Raw genomic sequence first — 20,877 nt, 5'->3', positions numbered from 1 at the left:
GGAGCGTTGGGTATGCGCTGTCCATATGGAGCAGCGCAAACCCAACGGCTTCGCTGATGGTCTCACTGACCCGAGTCATCTGTTGAGGAAGAGATGGACAGAATTATTTTCATGTTAACACATAAACAATTTCGTGAAAGAGCTCGTGAATAATTATAGTACACTCTCAAAACGCAGGTTAAAATTTTGTCGATTAAACAAATGTTACAAGTTTAACTAACGTTGTGTAAAATAGTCCAATGTTGCCCTGCACTGTAAACCATGTGTTTAGGTTTAGAACACCTAAATAAACACTAATCTGTGACAGTTTTTAAACATGTGACGCAGTTTATCCAATGAACATGTTTAATTTGAAAACATATTTGGTGTTTAAAATCAGCACACTGACGGTGTTTAATCTTTAAACGGAACAGTGTTTAAAATATATACATCAAAGGCGTTTAACATTTAAATACTACTGACGTTTAAAAAGTAAACACACAGTCAAAAAGAAAACACGTCAATCTGTTGTAATTTTAAACATGTGACACGTTTATTGCCTGTGACAGATTTTAAACATGTGACGCCATTTATTATTATTTTCAAGTGTTTATATTCACAGTGTGTGTTTAGTTTTCGAACAGTATTCAAAATTGCAAGTAAAACTTCAGTCACAATATTAACAACATTGAAATAAACGCATTTAGGGCACTTCACAAAGCTGTCTTCATTTTCACCTATAGGATTGTGGTGAAAGGCCTATTCAGTTCTATCGAATCATGAAAATGGACACAATAAAATACAAATGTATTTTTATGGTCACCCCTAGAGAATATTGTACATCACGACAGCAAAAATAATGTGACATTTATGTGAATATGCCACATGCCTATCAGTATGTTTCCAACAATCCTTTTTTAAGACCCCAACATTAAGGCCAATTACATTTTTCACAAGTATCAAAACAAAGAAACAAAAACATAAACAAACACAAAAAGGGTGAATTAAAAGTAAATGAATATATCTGGAAATAGGGCTAAAATCAATTATTTTCCAATTCAATGAGAGTTAAAAGTAAAACTGCAAATGAATTATACTTGTTTTTTTAAAACCTATGAAGGTTTGCGTTATAGTTTGAAGTGGTAAAATAAGTATTGATCTTTAGCTGAGATTTCAACAATATATCCAATTAATTTATACACAAATACCTTGTAGTGAACTGCATCAATTTGCTGGAATCTGCCAGGAAAACTTTTCTCTAATTATGATTTTTTGAAAAGAACTCAAAGCACGTGAAAATACTTTGGACAATCCAAATCAAAGGCATAGTTCCCCAAGCTGGAGAAGAAGCGCATCATTGTACGTGTTGTAGTTTGAGACTTTCTTGATGGTGTCTCCACATGTAATGTAAAATGTGGTTTTGATGCAGATACTCTGTCTGGTTCAGCAGCATTCTGTGGACATAAACAAGATTTCTGAGTGAGCCATACATAAACTGATCAACTTTGAAAGTGAAACCAAACTCACAGTAAAAAAAAAATAATGGAGACCCTAAAATGACAAGTCATTAATAAAGTTTACTCCAGGAAGAATATGAAAACTGATTACAAAATTGGGTTCAAAAGTAAATTGCACAGTTATCGGCCTTTTTGGGACTCACGTCAATATTAACCTTTGTTATCAGAGATAATGTGCACAAAGACTGTAAAGTTACAGCTTGAGCTTGATCGTGGATCAAATATTAAAAATAAAATCTGAAGAAAATAGGCAAGCTTTTCACAGTTTCGTACCAATAATTTGCAGTCATGTAGGTATTTACGGAGACTTTTTATTTAAAATTGTATTTCAAAATTGTATTCACTTAGAATGTTATACTTTTTCATTTCATGATGTTTTACCGCCAGAGTAAATTTTAAGTGGAAGTTGAAAGGTTCTGATGCAAGATAGAATCTCAGCCAAACATCATCATTCAATGAAATTGAAGATTTGAATAATATATTTTACAATACAAAATTACCTCATGAATAGTTAGCACTTTCCTCGTCTTCGTACCCTCGCCACGTTCAAACTTGGTGTTCTGCTGAACGTACATGTATGCGATTACATCGAGCGTCTACAGAGGACCCTATATTCAAAACATAACACATGTTCTGTAAAACGAATGGTTTTGAATCCATGTTAAATACTGCATTGTACCAAAAATTTGGGGATCATCTTTTATGTACACGCACTGCGGGTTTTTTCAAAAGTTTTATACACAGCTGATCTTTACAATCACACACTGCACTGCCAAATGACGATCAATGCCAAAAGACACTTACTTTATTTTAAAAGTCAATAGCTTCCTTCATCTGCAAGGGATTAGACACACCCTGAAAATATACAGAAAGAAAATATCAAAACAATATACGCCCATAACATCATGTGAAATGGAAATTATGGTTAAACAATTAGTACCTGACCTTACAAATACTAGAATTTTCTTTTCAAAATCATTCATGCTGGTCCCCTTCAACTTACATAACTTAGGCAGTGGTGATAACACTAGCATGCTTTTATTGAATAGTTAAATCACGATTTCAAAAAAAAAAGATCCACTTCACTGAATTTTCTAAGATTACAAACATTTTGACACTGCGTGTTTGCAATTGTAATTCGCCCCATAGGCTTATAGCCTCATATTAAGTATACACTCAACATAGACCACCCCATATGTGGCTCAAATACAGAACTTCCTTCATAATATTGTGAGCTGCACAGCAGTTATACTGTATAACAGCATCGTCATCCAAGAAACATAATATGAGGAAATCAAAATCAGGGTTGTTTTTTCCCCTTCATATTCATGTTTTATCACACGATCCTTTGGCCAATAATTACTCCCACTAATTCATCTCATCTCGTATTTCTAAATCTATCATATTGTATATCGGGATTAATTAAATCAAACAACACAAAAGACAAAACTTACCACCTGTGTGGGAGCTTCCAGAACTGGTTCAAACTACAACCGTCGTACTGCATGCACAGAATACGTTGCATCTGAGTACTCTTGCTGACTTGGCATATGCATACCAAACTTGACCTCTAGCCTAGGTCATGACCAACTGTTAGTACCTTCTGTGAGACTACATCATACATGTATATTGTTTCATTACCCGTGCAAATTTTGTTACCACGAATGACGATAATAATTCTCGCCATTACATTATTCTATTAGTGTGCCCAGATTATTGTCAGAAAAATGGCGGTTGTCTTTGTGCCGCGTAATTAACTGGCCCGATTATGCCGCGCCAGCACGCAATCAGATTTAATCCTATTGGTTAAGACCTAACATCACGTGGTCATATTTAAACATCGTGACGTGTACCGTGTTTATTAGGTGTTGAACACAAACAGCTAAATTAATAACGTGAGTTATTATTAGTGTCCTAATTAGTTAATAAGCCTTTTTTAAACAAAGTGTTATTCTTTGGGAATAAACAAAATGCTAACTAGTGAAATTGAACAGTTAAACCATTTTCTAAAACCGATCTCATAATAAACACCCTATAGCACTGTTTTGTTTAAAAACACATGATGTGTTTAATTTTGTCACATAGTGTTTAAATCTAAAACACTGCGTTTATTTTATAAACGTGTCACATGTTCTCGCGTTTTACAGTGTGGGTATTTTGTTAACCAACTGTTGGGCTGTGCACGTGTTAAATAAAAGTTGGTTAAATTAATCATATTACAAAAAGCTAGTTACATTTACCCCGAATTCAACAAGCGTTTGATACATTGACAAATGTTGGTTGAATGGTCTCAATACTTTCTGATATGCAATACTTAAGATTGATATTAAATGACTTAGCTGGTAGGATTTATGTGGCAAGAAAGTTATAGTATTGGCAAGACCTTTTGCATTGTCATTCATCTGAAAAAAGAAGACAGTTGTTTGAAAATAATTATTAGGAGAGAATACGACAGTATGCTGTGATCGAAGCCGAATACTTCCTTTATACTCCTGTTGTGGCTTAAATATTTCATGCTTTATTTCTATCTCAGGCGAACTGTCCGTGTGTTTACTTGTTGCTGTTTCTGTTTTGTGTTTGTCCATCCAAGGCATCTCGCCGCAAGCCTAGGCTTCCTGAAGATGCCTCCATACCTATATATATTTTCGCCCTTTTTAAAAATCTTTTTGAAAAACTCTATTTATAGATTTATGAACTTAATGGTGCTTTCTAAGCTTGTATTTCTCATTTTAGAATTGAATTGAATTTACAGTAGGGTAGTAATTAGGTTATGGATACAAACATGCAGGCATAACTCTTCTAAAATGAACGAAAAAAATCGGCCTTGAAATGAATGTCAATTCATGTATATGAACACGTTCTGCAATATTGTTCGCCATACTTCCAAACTACATGTTTCCAAGCACTATCTGCAATTCCGAATTCAGTGTTTAAATAAAACACATTTGAATCGTGCACAACATAGGCCTATATTTCTTGTCATGTTTATCTATACCAATATAAATCTTTGCTTAGGCAGTTTGTCCCAGTGCTAAAGTTTTACAAATCAGTAACTTACCTTCATTGATGCAAGCTCAAATTGTTTATGGAATGGTATGACAGCTTGGAATGATAGGACTGCTTGGAATGATAGGAACACTAAGAACATAAACCAAGAACACATTAACAAAATGCGCGGCATTGTTCATTATACGCACTTTTGTACGCGCACGCGATTGGTGGGTAACGAATGGTATAAAAATAGACACAAATTATTTTTCTTGCCGTGCTGCACCCGTGTTTAACGATTTTCTTATAAATATGAGCAAATTGTGCAGCAGTGCGTTTCTGATTCAAGATGTCCTCTACACACATTGTCGATAATGGAATGACCACCCCCAAGTACAGTAGTAACTGTTGATAATGGAATACCGAGACTGAACTGCAACAAAAGGAGCTATTGTGCAGCTGTTTAGCGGCTCCTTTTTTATTTTATTTTTTAGAAAGGCTCATCCAAACAACTTGAAACTGGACTTAAATTCCGGGATCCTGCGCAATACACCCGCCAATTTTCGATTTCAAACAGTACCTGCATGGTTCTGGAGATAATTGCCGTACAGACACACAGCGCAGTGCCCGAAAATAAGTTTGCTTCTGCATTCAATAGGGGACGTTGAACTAAAGAGGGACAATAGGGGGTCCCCAATTGCAGGAAATACACACTTGTAAGTGTGCTTATGTTGTAAGTGTGCTTATGGTGTAAGTGTTGTGAACCTTTTTTTTAAAATACAAACACAGCAATGAAAAATGTTCAGTGGTACAATTATTATATCATGGGAGGACCTGTTTTCGCGGTGCCCTATTTCCGCGTCCTTACCAGCGTTACGCGGCGCGCTGTAAACAACTCCCCGTGACGAAATAAACTTTTCTAGTTGCTGACAATCTCCTCTCCTCTCCGCTGACCCAAAAAGTGGAAAGTAAAGGCTCTACCGGTAAGTTGTACTTGTAAATATCAAAATTTGGGTTATTTAGGCCTAATTCGCAAGGTACAAAACATGTTTATATTGCTGGAGCCATAAATAATTATTGCATAATCATTGAAAGTTTCAGCTTACAAAGTTTCGAAAAAAAATTCGTAATGATCAAAATCACGTGACTTGTTTGAGTTCCGAGCATGCTGGGAAAAAAGTACGGAGGCCTATAAAAGACATGTGGCTTATATAATTTTTCTCACTGTCTAGAAAAATCGGTATTTTCCTCAAAATGAAGGAATGAATTAACATACAGCAAAGGCTTATTTTGTATAAGACGGTTATTAATGTGCATGTGAGATATTAAAAATATACATTTGTTCATGAAAAGAGCGTGTGTTGTGCTTTCTTTAATAAGACTATACATTATCAGAGTATAATGAATGATATAGGCCTACTTAAATAAATACTTAAATAATTACTCCAAACTCAATAATAATGCACAACAAAGGTTGATTTATATCTGATAAAAAGAAGATTATTAATAAAATATTATATTATATTAAAATATTATATTAACTAGTTTTATGAGCAACTGATTATGTGACACCAATAGCAAAATCTATATAAATGTTCTTATCCTATAGAACATGTGCACAAGCCCTCTGTTGCAATCCAGAACAACTTCTTACAGAAACTACTCACCAACAGCTTTGTCAAAAGCATTTTGTCTCGTGATTGATGAGAATGGGTCAGTTGGGGGTGCTGCGAGGAGGTACGGGGTCCCTGAGTCCACATTATGGGATCGTGTTCTGGGGAAGGTTGACCCCGAAGCAACAAGATCGGGACCAGCTCCTGTGTTCAGCCTCGAAGAGGAGAACAACTTGGTGGACCACCTGAAGAAGATGGCGCTACTGGGTTATGGATATAGCAGGGCCGAAGTTATCATTACAGCCACAATATATGCTGTCAGTCTCAACAAAAGGGACGAAGATCATCCACTCAGCCTCAAATGGTTTCGCAACTTTATGACCAGATGGCCTGAGCTGAGTGTCAAGAAGCCACGCAGCCTGGATCTGTACAGAGCGAAGGCAACCTCTGAAGAAGTAGTCATGGCATACTTCGCCAAGCTCGATGAGATGCTGACAAAATACAAATTGAAGGATGAACCTGAACGCATCTTCAATGTTGACGAAAAGGGTCTGAAACAAAACCATTCCCCACCTTTCATCGTTGGTTCGGCCTCCTCATCCACCCCACTTGCTGTGACAAGCGGCAGAGGGATGACCGTTACCATCATCGGTGCTGGGAATGCTCTGGGTCAGCAAGTACCTCCATACTTTGTATTCCCAGGACAACGTATGAGGCAGGAGCTACTCAATGGCTGCTTACCTGGAACAGATGGGACCGTCAGCGAAAGTGGTTGGTCGAATACTGCTGTCTTCATGACATACCTTTCAACACACTTCTTGAAATATGTCACTGCGAGCCGAACGGAAGATGAGCCAATACTCCTTCTCTATGATGGTCATCGATCTCACATCAACCTACCACTGATTGACTGGGCAAGAGATCAACACATCTTGCTCTTTGTCTTGCCTGCACATACAAGTCACGTCCTACAGCCACTTGATCTAGCATGCTTTGGGCCATTTGAGAAGATATATAATTCCCTCTGCCACCGACAAATGCGAGCCAACTCAACGACAGGGATTGATAGATATTCAGTCTGTGAGATTGCATGCAATGCATATACAAAGGCCCTCTCTCCAGAGAACTTAAGGAGCTCTTTCAAGAAAGGAGGGATTTACCCTTTGAATAGTGGTGTCGTTGATCGTGCCATGTACGCTCCGGCTAGAGCTCTAAACAAGTGTACCTCTAACCCAGCAACAAAAGAAGGGGATTTCCCCCAAGTATCGGAGGTTGGCCCGCAAGGTGACCATTCATCTGCAGATGGTGGCCTCCATGATGTCAGACCAGATCTGTTTAAGGAGAGGGAAGACTCGATCGGACAAAGAAAAAAGGTACATGTCGCTCTCTTTGCGATCATTTTATAAAATTTAAGTTTTTATAATACTATTTTAATTCAGGAATTTCCCCGGCTTCAATTACCTTGTTAGATGTCTATTTTTCTGTGAGGAAATAATTGTTTTATTTGTTGCCTATGTTTCCTCTATTGAAAGGTTCCAAAAAAGAGGCGATGCCTTATCTCTGTGGTATCAGGAAAGCCCATCACAGAAGAGGTATGCAGAAACAAGATTGCTGCATATCAGGCCGAGAGCAAGAAAACCCCAACATCCAGACCACTCAAAACAAAAGCAAAGAAGGTTCACACCATATGTTCTCAACAGTCTGAACCTGGCCCAAGCAGTCCTCCCGCACTGCAACACATCATCGCTTCAACAAGAGCACCGCCATCATCTGATAACGACAGCGCCTCGGATATCGATGACACTGCTGACAAGTGTTGTGTTTGTCGCCGAGTCCGCCCCATTGAACTAGCTGAGTCCATCTACTTCACCTCGTGGGGCCAATGCATGTTCGAGAACTGCATGCACTGGACACACATCAAGTACTGTTGTAGTGTAACCCGTCTACGAGCAAAGGATACATTTTATTGTCCCTGTCATGGTCTCCCTTGTCTGCAGCCTGCAGATCAGTAAATGATATTCAGTTTCATTCATTCTTAATCATTTTCAGAGGAGAAATTATCGTCATAAAAAAGAAAACAAATAAAGACCCCAGCTGGAAACCTTTTTAATATTTCAAAAGTGGGGATATGTGTAGGGGTCCATTGGGGATAACTGCTTTCATTTCCAACTTTTTAGTAAAAATAGGAAACTTCCCATTTCAGCAATCGTTTTTTTCCCCCGGCAAATCCCCCCCCCCCCACAAAAAAAGGCAAGATCACTGAATGTACGTTAAGTCGATCATATTCCAGGCAGGAAACTCGAAACGATACATTTCAATTGCCCATTTATAAATTAAATTTACAAGTTTGCCGATTGAAGTTTTGTGTTGCCCAAACGAATGTTAAAGTTTATTTAATGTTTTTTTTAATTACTCTCGTTACCTAAGTATGCCTATTCGTCTGAATTTACATGAAAAATTGACCTAATTAAGTACCAAAGATGATGTAGGATATATTTCATGTCAAAGGTCGAAGGTCAAATGAGGTCAGCTATGATTTACAGAGGTTTAGGTTTAATAAGAAATAGGCTACAATTAAAAATAAAACACGCCCACTCAAGAAAACCTGAAAGTAGAAAAGCAAAGAAAAATATGTAAAATGTCATTTATTTTTTTTTCATTTGAAATTTATAGCTTTAATACCATATGATATATTTTCGAAGTATAGAGGGTTGATTTTTGGAAAATATAAGATAGCTACCAACAATGGAGCCTGATGGAGACACGCCGAGTCATGACATACATTTTTTTCACGTATGACTTTACCGGGACACCGTACCCCCCCGCAACCCACGGAAATAGGTCACGCTCGACGCGTGGAGGCGCTTCGCGAGGACGTCGGAGATCGTTCCGTTGTGTGAAAACTGCGAAGGTCGTCCAGTTTTTATTGTTGTTTGCATATTGCCCATGAACTAAGGAAGGTAAATAGGACATCCATTGGTATCTTGCACTTGTTAATTTTTTTCAAAACAAAGAAAAAACCCTATACTCGCGAAAACTGGTCTCTAGAGGATATGGGAACATAACTGTAACAACTACATGTATTGAAACATGAGCTGAGGTACCAGAGCGCCTTTCTATCTTTATGTTGTCAAGACTTCTTGATAAACAACATTGCTGAGAAAACGGCGCTTCTTCTTTGTCTCTTCATCTAGAGCAAGAATGCGAAGGCTGCTTGATGTGCCAACCCGGCTGGCCGCCACGTAGAATTGACCGTGGCTGAAAAAGTCTCGCGTGCAGAAGACCCCAACACGGTGTCACGACTGCCCCTGAGATTTGTTGACGGTCATGGCAAAGCAGGGTCTCACTGGAAACTGTCGACGACGTAGAGTGAAAGGGAAGATGTTGTCAGATGGTGAGAGGGTGATGCGTGGAATGAAGAGTGTGCACGTCCAGCGTTTACACCAACCACAGATTGTGCAACCAAGAGATGGGGCAGGATTTGATTGATGAGATACCTTGACCCATTGCAGTGTCCTTTGTGCTGGTCGAAGTTTCGAAGTCAGCATGATTACGATTCCCACCTTTGGAGTGATACGATGGGGAGGCATACCAGACGGGCAGAGGTTTTTTAAAAATTCAATCGGGTACATATGGTGACTGTCAGACTCTGCTGTGTCAACACTGCTGCAAACATGCGCCTCTCCTGGAAAGATATTTGTCATGTACTCGTTGACCTTGTCAACCTCAGAGTTGTTTGGGCACAGTATGACACGCTCACATAGCCACGTGGGGTTGGCAAAGTTGGGTGGATGTCCTCATACACCCAATTGACAATGTCCTTGAGTGTGTCACCGGGAAGAGTGAGCGATTTGTTTAGTTCAATAGCAAATTCACCTTCCTCTGGAACCACAGAGATTTTGCCCTCGCCAAGGTTCAGCAGGTTATCGGCAAAATGGGCTTCGTCTTGTTGCTGTCCATCAGCCTGCCTGATTCTAATGTTGTTAGCAAGACGCAGTATCTTGACGTTTCTTCACAGGTATGAGCTCTTTAAGCATCTTCTTACTATCTCAGTGCGATTGCCATGTGGCACGACGGTAAGTATCTGCCTCCAGTCACGGCTGAAAACCATTGTAATGCCACCAAATGGTTTCTGTGAAGCTCGCAGCCACTGGAATGTGCGATCTGCTGCCTCTTATGCGCGGCGGGCTATCATTGACACCTCGTCTACCACCATGACATGCGTTATTCGGATGAGTGCTGCAGTGCTGTCGTCTTCGTCGATGTTGCAAGTGGACTCATCAGTGAGAATGAGAGGACACCTTGTCCTACTATGAAAGGTGGTCCCTTTAGGTAGGAGGGTAGCGGCGATGCCGCTTGCAGCTGTTGCAAGGGCCACCTTGCCCTGTGCTCGGACTTTGTTGAGGATGTGGGACAATGTGAATGTTTTCCCAGTTCCACCACTTGCATCAACTGCGATCATCTTGCCATGTTTCTGTTGCACGCTGTCCATCACTGCATTGACAACAACACGCTGTTCGTCATTGAGAAGGCCGTTTGTCTGAGCTATGTGTGCCTCCAGCGCGGGTATGTTGTGGTCTATCTCGTTCTCGATGATGCGGGGACACGGCCGTTTCAATCCCATAGACATAACGTGAGCAATTAACTTGAGCAATTTTGTCCGCACAGCGTTTGTTTACTGCAGTGTATCAAAGTGATGACGTCATGCAATTTTGGAAATTCAAGATGGCGTCCTAAATTTTCACGAAAACAAAACACGAAAAACATGCCCCAAACTTGCCCCTAAATCATGACTCACACAATGTCTTATGGTGCCATACTATAATTCTGACAGATAACGTGAGTTTCCACACATCGGGAGATTGAGCTGGCCCATAAAGTTCAAAATACCGGTAAAAATCAGGTTTGATTACGCTTCGTGCGTAAGGTTTTCTGTCGCTGTTTGTTTTGGAAGTTGTTAAAAATCCCCGACGAAAATCCCGTTTTATTATTGATACCAAGTTTTCCCCAAATATTCCTTTGTCACTTCTTGTAAATAAGGACCATCTTAAATGACTCATGAAGTTTCATGCGAAAGCCAGCGGTAGATTTTTTTTTAGAACCGTTAAAATACAGCCACTTTTCACGAACACCGTGCGGTATACACGCACATCACACGGCACAATAGCTGTAGGGCGTGAACGCATGCACACACCACCGGGGCACGCGCGGCGTTAACACGGCGTTGTCGCACTGCCCTACCCGCTGAACTGCAGCGCAGCGAAACCGTGCGCTGAGAGTCACAGGCCGGTTGTTTGTGGGGAAAATATTCAGCAGAACTCCGGCCAGATCATGCATGTTAAGAATACAAATAATTTTGTACGAACACCAATAATATTAGGCAGGATGAGCTTTCTACATCAGACTCCTGTAGGTCAGACGGCCTTATGATTATATGAACAAATGTAATGCTCCAAGTTTGCTTGAAATTGTTTAAAAAATTCATAAAAAAAACAATATCCTGCCCCTATTTGCACAGCAATATTCATGAAGTAAAACCACTACAGGTGCAACACTTATCACTTCAAACATTTTTCATTAACCCTAACTCCCTGGGTGGGGGGGGGGGGGAATCGTATTAAAATTCCAGGATTCAGGACTGTTCGGGCTATTAGGAAAACTCGAGCAAATGCAGTCCTTCATATGTCCACAAGTGCCCCAGATTAGCTTCATCCAAACCTCGAAAACTTCGAAAACCTCCCTGTCCAGTAGTGTTTTGCTTCGGGTCGGGTCCACGACAGGCCAAACCGATGCGAAACATTATAGATATAATCCAAATCCTGCGCTGTGTTAATTTCCAAACTGTTTCCATCTTTTTTCCCCGTTTATTTCGGGTTTTGAATTGACCCGATTCGACCTGATCCGCAAATTTTCAAACACAAAACTGACCAACCCAATTGAAATGACGGACAAACCGACCCGACCAAACACAAAGTTGGTTTTTGGTTGGGTCGGTTACAGTTTCGAGTCAGGTCAGCACAACAGTTCTGTCCAGAACCCTTCCAAGAAGCAAAAGTAACCAGCAAGGTTGCTGAAATCTATGGCCACATGACATCACACAGCATATATAGAGATTGCCGCATTCCCCCAGAGATAGTAGAGGCTGCAGCCAATCAATGCATGTGGCACAAGCAAAGGCAGACTCCAATTGAATATTAGATTTAAAAACTGGCAGGGTAATATTTATTTTTTACTTTATTTCATTATTTAAGTTGGCGGCCACTTTAGTGAAATCCTTTGGTCTCCCATTGGTCACAGTACACCTAAAAAAGCAATCCACATACAATGTACACGTAAAAGTCTCATCTGTTTTAAAGTATGGAAAAGAAGGCCAACTTAAAACTTGTTATTAGTAGCCTATTGACTTACTTTAAAAAAAGCGCCGATAAAAATATCTAATGTAATAATAGCATTTTAGTAGTGTCAACAATTAGTTGATTTTCAATGAAAGTAAATATCCAGTTGTATTTCAATTCATAATTTTGGCACTTGGGAGTGTCGTTCGCAGTAGTCCTGGAGGAATTCCTACCAATGTATACAAATTAGCCTAGGTCACAATTCTGCCCTTATATACAAAATCACAATGATAATGTCAGCATGGATCCAGCCCATTCAAAGTGGCAACAATGTTGTCATTAATGCAGTTTCAGTAGAGACATGACCATTTTGCCTACTGTTTATGGTTCATGTACGAGTCAGTTTTGCGATGGCCATGCACGAGAAATCAGAATGTAAATATCATTTTCCAAAAAACAAAATTGTACTGCACATGTGCAGAGGTGATCCAGTCAATGGCCATAAATGGGCATTAAAATGTAAACATGTCCGATATTATGGGAGCGAGAACCAATCAATCGCGAGTGATCATGTGTGACGTGTGAATCCTGAGCTTAAATTCCAGAGTGATTCCTTGGCAAGTAGACAATAGAAGTTCTTAATGTGTCGGATCAAGGCGGTGCAGGGTTTGTTCAAATCTAGCAGTGCACATGGCATCACACAGTTTTGTACACATTCAGTTACCAAAAATACATCCAACACATGCTCATGTCTGTGAAATCCTGATCCTCCATGCACAAACGTGGGATGAAAGATTCACTTCCACTGTACGCTACGGCTCATTACTAGGAGTCAACGGCTCATCACACCACCATCTCACCAGAGCTCCAGAAGATACGAGAAACCCTCTTGTCAGGTGAATGATACTGCAAACTTCCTGAAAAATCATAACAAAATGTTTTTTTTTCAGAAAACAGGATCACATGTACAATTGCTTTTATTAGGGGGTGGGGTGGGGGTGGGGCATGGGAGAAATGTAGCCATACATTCAAAGTTCTACATGTACCGCCAACACTAAAACAGTGGTGCATGTCACATGTACATGATGTACATGTATCATGACACCATTACTTTATCAGGGGGGGGGGGGTGCACACTGCACAATACGGCCTGTGCAAAGTCTAAAGTGGCTGGAAAATTTGGGAAGGTTGGTGATCTAGAAAAAAAAAGATCCATTTGTAGGGTAGAGGATCACACAGAAACAAAACACCTCAATTTAGAATTGCCAATTTTTTTCATGTCCCCATGAAGCTGAGGCACTAATGTGTTTACATGAAAATGGATTTGGCATTTGGCTAAACATTACTGAATAAATATGCAAAGCCTGAAATAAATTCAACGTCAGACATGCCAGAATACGTTCTGCGAACACGAAAGGTGGCATGTACAATTAAAAAAGATTTAGTCCAACATGTTAACTACTTTCATCCTGTTCATGTCAGAATCAAATTGTTATGAAACGTTCATTTTTTTTTGGGGGGGGGGCATTTTTCTCTCTCTGTTGTCATGACCTGTTCGTATTGTTTTTATTAATTTTATACTGAATCGTGCAAATAGCATTTTTTTTACCTTCCAATTAAGGCCTAGTTGATCATGTTGATGTAATTTATGTATGGAAATCTTTCCCATGTATAACAAAGTTGTAGCACAATACACGACATGTCATGTCATGTACATATGCATCACGCCAATGGAGGAACTTCGTCCACACATGCACAAACCTAGGTACGGGTTAGATCCGCACGCGTGCCCGTACAAACACATGAACACGCAAACGGTCGAGTTGTCTCTAAACCATCAAGCGCTTGGGCTATGCGTGATACACACGCGCGTACCATGTACGCTTTACAACCAACTCGACCGGTTGGCATTCCGCGCACACACGAAAATGTCACTTTTTGCACCTAAATATCAACAAATCTACCGCTGGCCTTACCTTCAAACCGGACACATATGCAGCACGTATATCCAAAACAAAGTTGATGTGGGCCTTACATCGGGGAAAACCTCTTGTTTGGAGAAAAACACCTTTTAATGTGACAAATTTGTCACATGACCGCACACCGCGATAATCAGTTCGGTCGAACACCAGTATTGACGGACGCCGTTTTCAGTAATTTAATATTCATGAGCTGATATTCATATATGGAAATAAGGGGAAAATAACAACCTTTTGAATAAGAAACATTTTGAACTTTGACCGATTAATCTACCAATGACATTCCAAATATTCCCAGATATAAATATTCATGATACGAAACTCGCTTGGCCCGACCCACGAAGAGTGTCGGTGACGTCATTTTACGGAGATTTTCGATTGGCGCGATTAGAACGACAGAGGGCGCCATTATTTTGCGCTGGAACAGCCGTGGGGAATGCGTGGCTGAATGTGACCTGGATCAGGCTCAGGGAGGCCGAAGTTTTTGCTGAGCGTAAAGCCGTGCCTCTCAACTTGGTCCTTCAGTTCGAGCAGCACTTGACTCACAATACCTTCATCTGGTTCATTGACACCCGCTTCATGCATGAGGTCCTCGCACAGCACACGTTTGTGCTTTTCCCAGAACTGCAAGTGTTCCCCTCTGACAACAAACATGAGCATGTTTGCAAATACTTCACGCACCGCCGGGCCAAATGTGATGTTCGAAGCCTCCTCCATTACAGCATTCACCTCCTCTTCGTTATCAACAATGCCATGTGCGATGCAGGCTGCCAAATAGGTACCCAATTCCCTGTTGCCAACGCGTGGAATGTCTTGGAAGGATGTTGGCCCAGGCACGCGGTAAAGTAGGATGCGGAGATAATATAGGTCTGCAGTATGAGGGCTGTAGGCAATAAGAGGGAGTCGTCCAACTGTGTCTGCCATCCGGTCGTTGTGAGAACTAAGTCTTTTCTTTCGCAACTGAAATGTCTTTCGCAAGTAGGTGAAGTGTTGAAATACATCTGGATACACAACTTGCCGCATGTGTGGGTGTTAAATCATGGCATCGAAGAAGGCAGTGAGTGTGGTTGCAGGGGGCCCTGAGTCCACCAGGTCGTGGGCAGCGCCTTGGTCATTGAACGTGATCACCTGTTCATCCTCCAGATGAACTGTCAACATTTGTACTGGTGGTTGCTTGCGTTGAATGGGGAAGTCGTAGATGCGCCAGTATGCTTCAGATGCAGTGATGTATCGCCCGAGTTCATATTGCGTGACCCCATCACGTCGCAACGCCTGTCGCGTCTCCTCATCTGGCACGTCTAGTCTGACCAGGCACTGATCTGGTCCCTTTTCAAGGAATTGGTACAGGTACTTCACACTGGTGATAGCACAAACGATCTCAAGGTTGATGTGGGTATTGTACCGGAGTAGAATATATGGATTGTAAGGCACAACCCATGCGTTGTTGACTGATACGTTGACGCCTCCTCTGATTGTCTTCATGATTGGAGTTCCAGGAGCTGTTTCTGCCCGTCTCCTGTAAAGAGAATAGCTGTCTTCAGAGAAGCTTGTCTTTTCTCGCAGGACCTTCGGATAGTGCTTTGTACACTTCTGGTCTGCCATGCAGGGGCTAGCATTGTTCCATTCCCCGCACGGACCGTGAATCATGTGTGATGTGACGATACGATGAAGTTCAGGATTGGTGTTGCTGTTAGGTATCTCGGCAGAGACCACGCGATCAATATCTGTCGAGGTCCTGGGTTTGTCGCGAGGTACCATGGTCAGGAGCATGTGAATATGTGGAAGGTGGCGCTTTTGCGTTTCCTTCACCATTACGTAGGCCCCCACGTGCCCCAAGATGTCGTGCTTGAGGAGGTCTGTGAGGAGAGCTTCTACTTTCATGCTGAACACTCGAGCGATGATGTCTGGTCTCTGATGGGCTGGTTGACTCTCAAAAAGCGATCCTGTGATTTCTGGCCACTTGGGGTTGCAGGTGAAGGTCAAGAAGAAATCAGGTTTTCCCTTGATTCTGACCAAGGCCATTGCATCCTGGAACTCCTTGGCATACCACCATGGTGAGCCATAAATTGACGGCGGCAGGATGGTGAGGCGTCCAGGTAGCATCTCAGCATCACTGTTTAGGGCATCAACAATTACCTTGTACTTTTCAGCCTTGATGGACTTCTGGTTGTTGCAGATCCATCTGGGGCGGTGTGACTCAATTTTGGCCATCATGTCACATACGTACTGCTGTGTCAGTTTTCCACCACGAAGAAGTAGATTGAAGTGCTGAGTAGGGTCTCGTACTTGAAGATGGTAGCGGTAGAATGATGTAGGTGGAATTCCTGCCAGTTAAGTGTGGTATCCCTGGGAACCGCATGGCAGTACGTATGACAATGGGTCATATGCTGGATGCATGGCGTCAATGGTTTGAATTCTTCCTCCTCTGAGGTGAAGAGTTACAGCCAGTTTTCCAAACTGCTCTGTCGGCGTTGCTCCTGGAGCAATGACAGCCACGTCGCTATCAGGCGCCATTCACATGAGGGTTTGTGCGTCGCGTTCGATCTGTTAGGACAATTTTGAGTTCATTGTTGCTGTTATTCTGGGCCACATACTCAATGGCTGATTGGAACTGCTGCAAGTACGGGCTGCACTCGTGAATGGCCTCTTGTGCTCTCAGTAAAAAAATCTTCATTGAGGCCGCTGTTGGAGGTGTGGGTACGACGGTTTTCTAGCTCATGGGCAGGATCGTGGAAGTAGATCTGCGCATAGAGTGGGGAACGACCCTGCTCTGGAAGAGGAGCCAGCAATGTAATGATAAACTTTCCCTTGTATGCGAATCCCAGGATTGAAGCCAGGAATTGGTATCTCTTGAACACCGATACTGGCCATTGCCAGCGCGTTGTTATACTGTTTGGCCTGCTTTACAAAGTTCGGATTACGATAGAGGTGCATGATAGCATCTGGAGGCTGTAGTGGGATTGATCCAGGTTTGGGATTTGTGGGATCGTACGGAAGGTCAATCTTACCAGAGCTGCAGCAGAATCCTTTCCTTTCTTCTTTCCATACAAAGGCACCACAATGTGAGCATTTGGGACATTGTTGTATCGAGGTCTTGCTAAGTGTCTGCCTGCAATCCATATGAAGCTCCTCTTGGAAAAAGTCTGTATCATCATACCGTGCGAGGTTGCGCTTGTCATGGCATGCCTGCTGCAGTCGTTCACTGTGGACTTGCCGATGGTGCATGGCGTCCCTTGCCTGGCGCTCCGCTCGTATCTGTGGGGTTTCCTGTGCCCTCGCTCCTTGATGGTGCACGGCGTCCCTTTCCTGGCGCTCCGCTCGTATCTGTGGAGTTTCCTGTGCCCTCGCTTCTTGATGGTGCACGGCGTCCCTTTCCTGGCGCTCCGCTCGTATCTGTGGGGTTACCTGTGTCCTCGCTTCTTGATGGTGCACGGCGTCCCTTACCTGGTGCTGCGCTCGTATCTTTGGGTTTTCCTGTGCCCTCGCTTCTTGATGGTGCAAGGCGTCCCTAACCTGGTGCTCCACTCGTATCTGTGGGGTTTCCTGTGCTCTCGCTTCTTGATGGTGCACGGCGTCCCTTTCCTGGTGCTCCACTCGTATCTGTGGGGTTTCCTTCTCTCGCACGAAGTTGTGACGTCGACGGTCACGTGCTTGGCGCTGCGCCTGCTGGTGAGGGGTCTCGTTGTGTCGCGCACGGCTGTTGCTTGCTTGATCCTGAGCTAAGCGCGCATGCCGTGCTTTGTCCGACTCAGCTGTACGTCGGTTGGCCTTGCGCATCCGCTCCTGCTCCAGCTTAGCACGGCTATATTTTAGCATGTTAGTGAATGAACCACCCTCAGGCAACGTGCTCAGTCAGCGTGTAGTCGTGAAATCTTGAGGGGGATCAAAAAATAACCAAAGGAAATATTGCTAAAAAGCATAGCATAAACTCCCTGTAAATCATTCATCATTTCGCCCCTTTCATAAACATGCAAACATGTACAATTTAGCGGGCTATGCAAATGTAAAATTCTGCCGGAAGTTCTTAATACACCTAAAATTACAGTCCATCATTTCAATGCTTTTGAAAAAGTAATAGACGGAATTATTTTATTGATTGTGATTTGAACAAAACTGTAAAAAAAAAAAAAAAAAAAAAAAAAAAAAAAAAAATGCAAACAGTGCATTTTTAGCGGGCTCTGCAAATGGACGCTACCTTTAAAACATGTTAAATTCTGCCGGAAACTGTTGCATTTTTAGCGGGCTCTGCACATGGACGCTACCTATAGGGCATGTAAAATGCTGCTGGAAGTTCTTAATACACTTAAAAGTACAGTCAATCAATTAAATGCTATCCAAAAAGTAACAGACGTAATTTTTCTTTGATTGTGATTTGCACAAAACTTAAAAAACAACAACATGCAAACATGTACATTTTTAGCGGGTTCAGCAAATGGACGCTACCTTTAAAAAAGAATTTTAAAAAACACCATGCAAACATGTACATTTTTAGCGGGTTCTGCAAATGGACGCTACCTTTAAAACATGTAAATTTCTGCCGGAAATTCTTAATTCACTTAAAATTACAGTCTATCATTTAAATGCTATCCAAAAAGTAACAGACGTAATTATTTCATTGATGGTGATTTGTACAAAACTGTAAAAAAAATATATAAAAAAGGGGGACACTGTTATGTGTTATGAAAGTTTCAAAACTGTTGCAGTTTTAGCGGGCTCTGCACATGGACGCTACCTATAAGACATGTAAATGCTGACGGAAGTTCTTAATACCTTTAAGACATGTTCTGAATACGTACGTTTAAGACAAATGCACATTTGTATAGCGGGCACTACAAATGGACGCTATACCTTAAAGACGTGTAAAATGCTGATGGAAGTTCTTAAAACACTAAAATGAAATAATAAAACTAAAAGTACAGACCATCATTTGAATGTTATCCAAAAGGTAACCGACGCTACGTTTAAGACATGTTCTGATTACGTTTAATTTTGTATACGTTTAAGACATATTCACATTTGTAATGGGCACTGCAAATGGACGCTACCTTTAAGACATTAAAATGCTGATGGAAGATTTTAATACACTTAAAAGTACAGTCCATTATTTGCATGACGAATGCACTCGGTGATTCAATACGTGAAACAACTTTCCTTAATATGGTCTTCTGAAGGAATGAACTGCTGTCCAAAAAGTAACCAACGTATTTCTGAATGCGTTTAAGATATCGCAGCGATGTTGGCGAGGGAGAAAATTGAAAAGTATTATTGAACTCACCTGGCAGGTGCACTATCGCGTGGTCCGGTTACGTCGGCGTATATCACACTATGGCGTGGTTTATGTTGTCGTATGTCACACTATGGCGAGGTTTACGTTGGCGTATATCACATTATGGCGTGGTTTACGTTGGCGTATTAGCAAAGCATAAGAAGTACACAGAACGTGCAGTATAATCTTGCTCAATAGACCGCTTGCAGACGCGTTCGATAATCGACGCGCGAAGGCGCGCGACGCCATGTTGTGGAACAAGCGCATATCTATCCATGCACATTTTGTCCCACAACATGGCGTCGCACACCTTCGCGCGTCAATTATCGAACGCGTCTGCAAGCGGTCTATTATAGTAAGAAAACATGTGGAACAAAAGTGTGGCATCGTACATTTTCCATGCGCGGACGGCGTAATTTTTTTTCCTAGGAGGGTTAGGGGCAATGTCATGAATAATTCAGTTTTTACTTTGAATCATTGCAAGACTTAGGTTCTCGTTCTATTTTCCCCTTAATTTAAAATTATCTCAGTGATAAATTTGGAGAAGAAAAATAGCTGATGAAAATGAGCAGCGACGACGTGGATTCGAACCAGGGATCTTTGTATCCATAGCTCATCTCGCTATCCACTAGGCTACTGTGTGGTAGCTCGACGACAACCGTTTTTTTAAATGCTTTAATGTATTGTAACTAGTTGAGAAACTAACAACAATGCTGTTGATGTCATTGTCCGTTCTCATGGATAAACATGAATTATTCATGACATTGCCCCTAACCCTCCTAGGAATAAAAATTACGCGCGCGGACGTGGCATATTCTATGCGCGGACGCGGCATAAATTACGCATGAAGACAAACCGTTCCGTACATTATAGAGAGGATCCGTGGTTAAACATGACGTAAACAATTGATTGAGCACGCGCGCTTTAGCTTTACATGACGTAAACAATTGAGAAGGACGGCAGTGCGTGGTGTTATTATGTTCTTAGATATATACTGGCACGTTAGGCCTAAGAAAATACTGGGTTTTTTTGCAGCTTTTTCGAGAACCCGTAGTACAAACCACTTCAAACTTGGCACTGCACATTCTGGTGTCCCGAGCAATACACCCGCCGATTTTCAACTTCATACGGCGGGCGGGCGGGCGGGCGGGCGGACGGACAGGGTAAGAGAAGAGCTTTACTTCAATGGGAGACTTTTGA

General features: G+C 41.6%; 2 protein-coding genes and 1 long non-coding RNA gene across 3 annotated transcripts; 1 reads left to right on the top strand and 2 right to left on the bottom strand.

Annotated features, from left to right (window-relative positions):
* Positions 1-2,078: 2,078 nt before the first annotated feature.
* Positions 2,079-3,020, bottom strand: LOC119733785. Its single transcript, XR_005271978.1, has 3 exons — positions 2,951-3,020; positions 2,301-2,351; positions 2,079-2,104 (listed from the first exon to the last, which is right to left on the bottom strand). It is a non-coding gene; the product is annotated as an uncharacterized LOC119733785 (long non-coding RNA).
* Positions 3,021-6,096: 3,076 nt separating this feature from the next.
* LOC119733888 lies at positions 6,097-10,121 on the top strand. Its single transcript, XM_038207252.1, has 3 exons — positions 6,097-7,470; positions 7,630-8,018; positions 9,992-10,121. Exons 1-3 carry the CDS (start codon positions 6,097-6,099, stop codon positions 10,119-10,121), a joined length of 1,893 nt encoding a protein of 630 aa, XP_038063180.1.
* Positions 10,122-15,443: 5,322 nt separating this feature from the next.
* Positions 15,444-16,622, bottom strand: LOC119733887. Its single transcript, XM_038207251.1, has one exon. It carries the CDS (start codon positions 16,620-16,622, stop codon positions 15,444-15,446), a length of 1,179 nt encoding a protein of 392 aa, XP_038063179.1.
* Between the last annotated feature and the right edge of the window lie 4,255 nt (positions 16,623-20,877).

Source organism: Patiria miniata, unplaced genomic scaffold (assembly GCF_015706575.1).
Source record: "Patiria miniata isolate m_02_andy unplaced genomic scaffold, ASM1570657v1 HiC_scaffold_26, whole genome shotgun sequence".
In the NCBI taxonomy this organism is placed as follows: domain Eukaryota; kingdom Metazoa; phylum Echinodermata; class Asteroidea; order Valvatida; family Asterinidae; genus Patiria; species Patiria miniata.
This window is presented reverse-complemented; position numbering and strand designations above follow the sequence as displayed.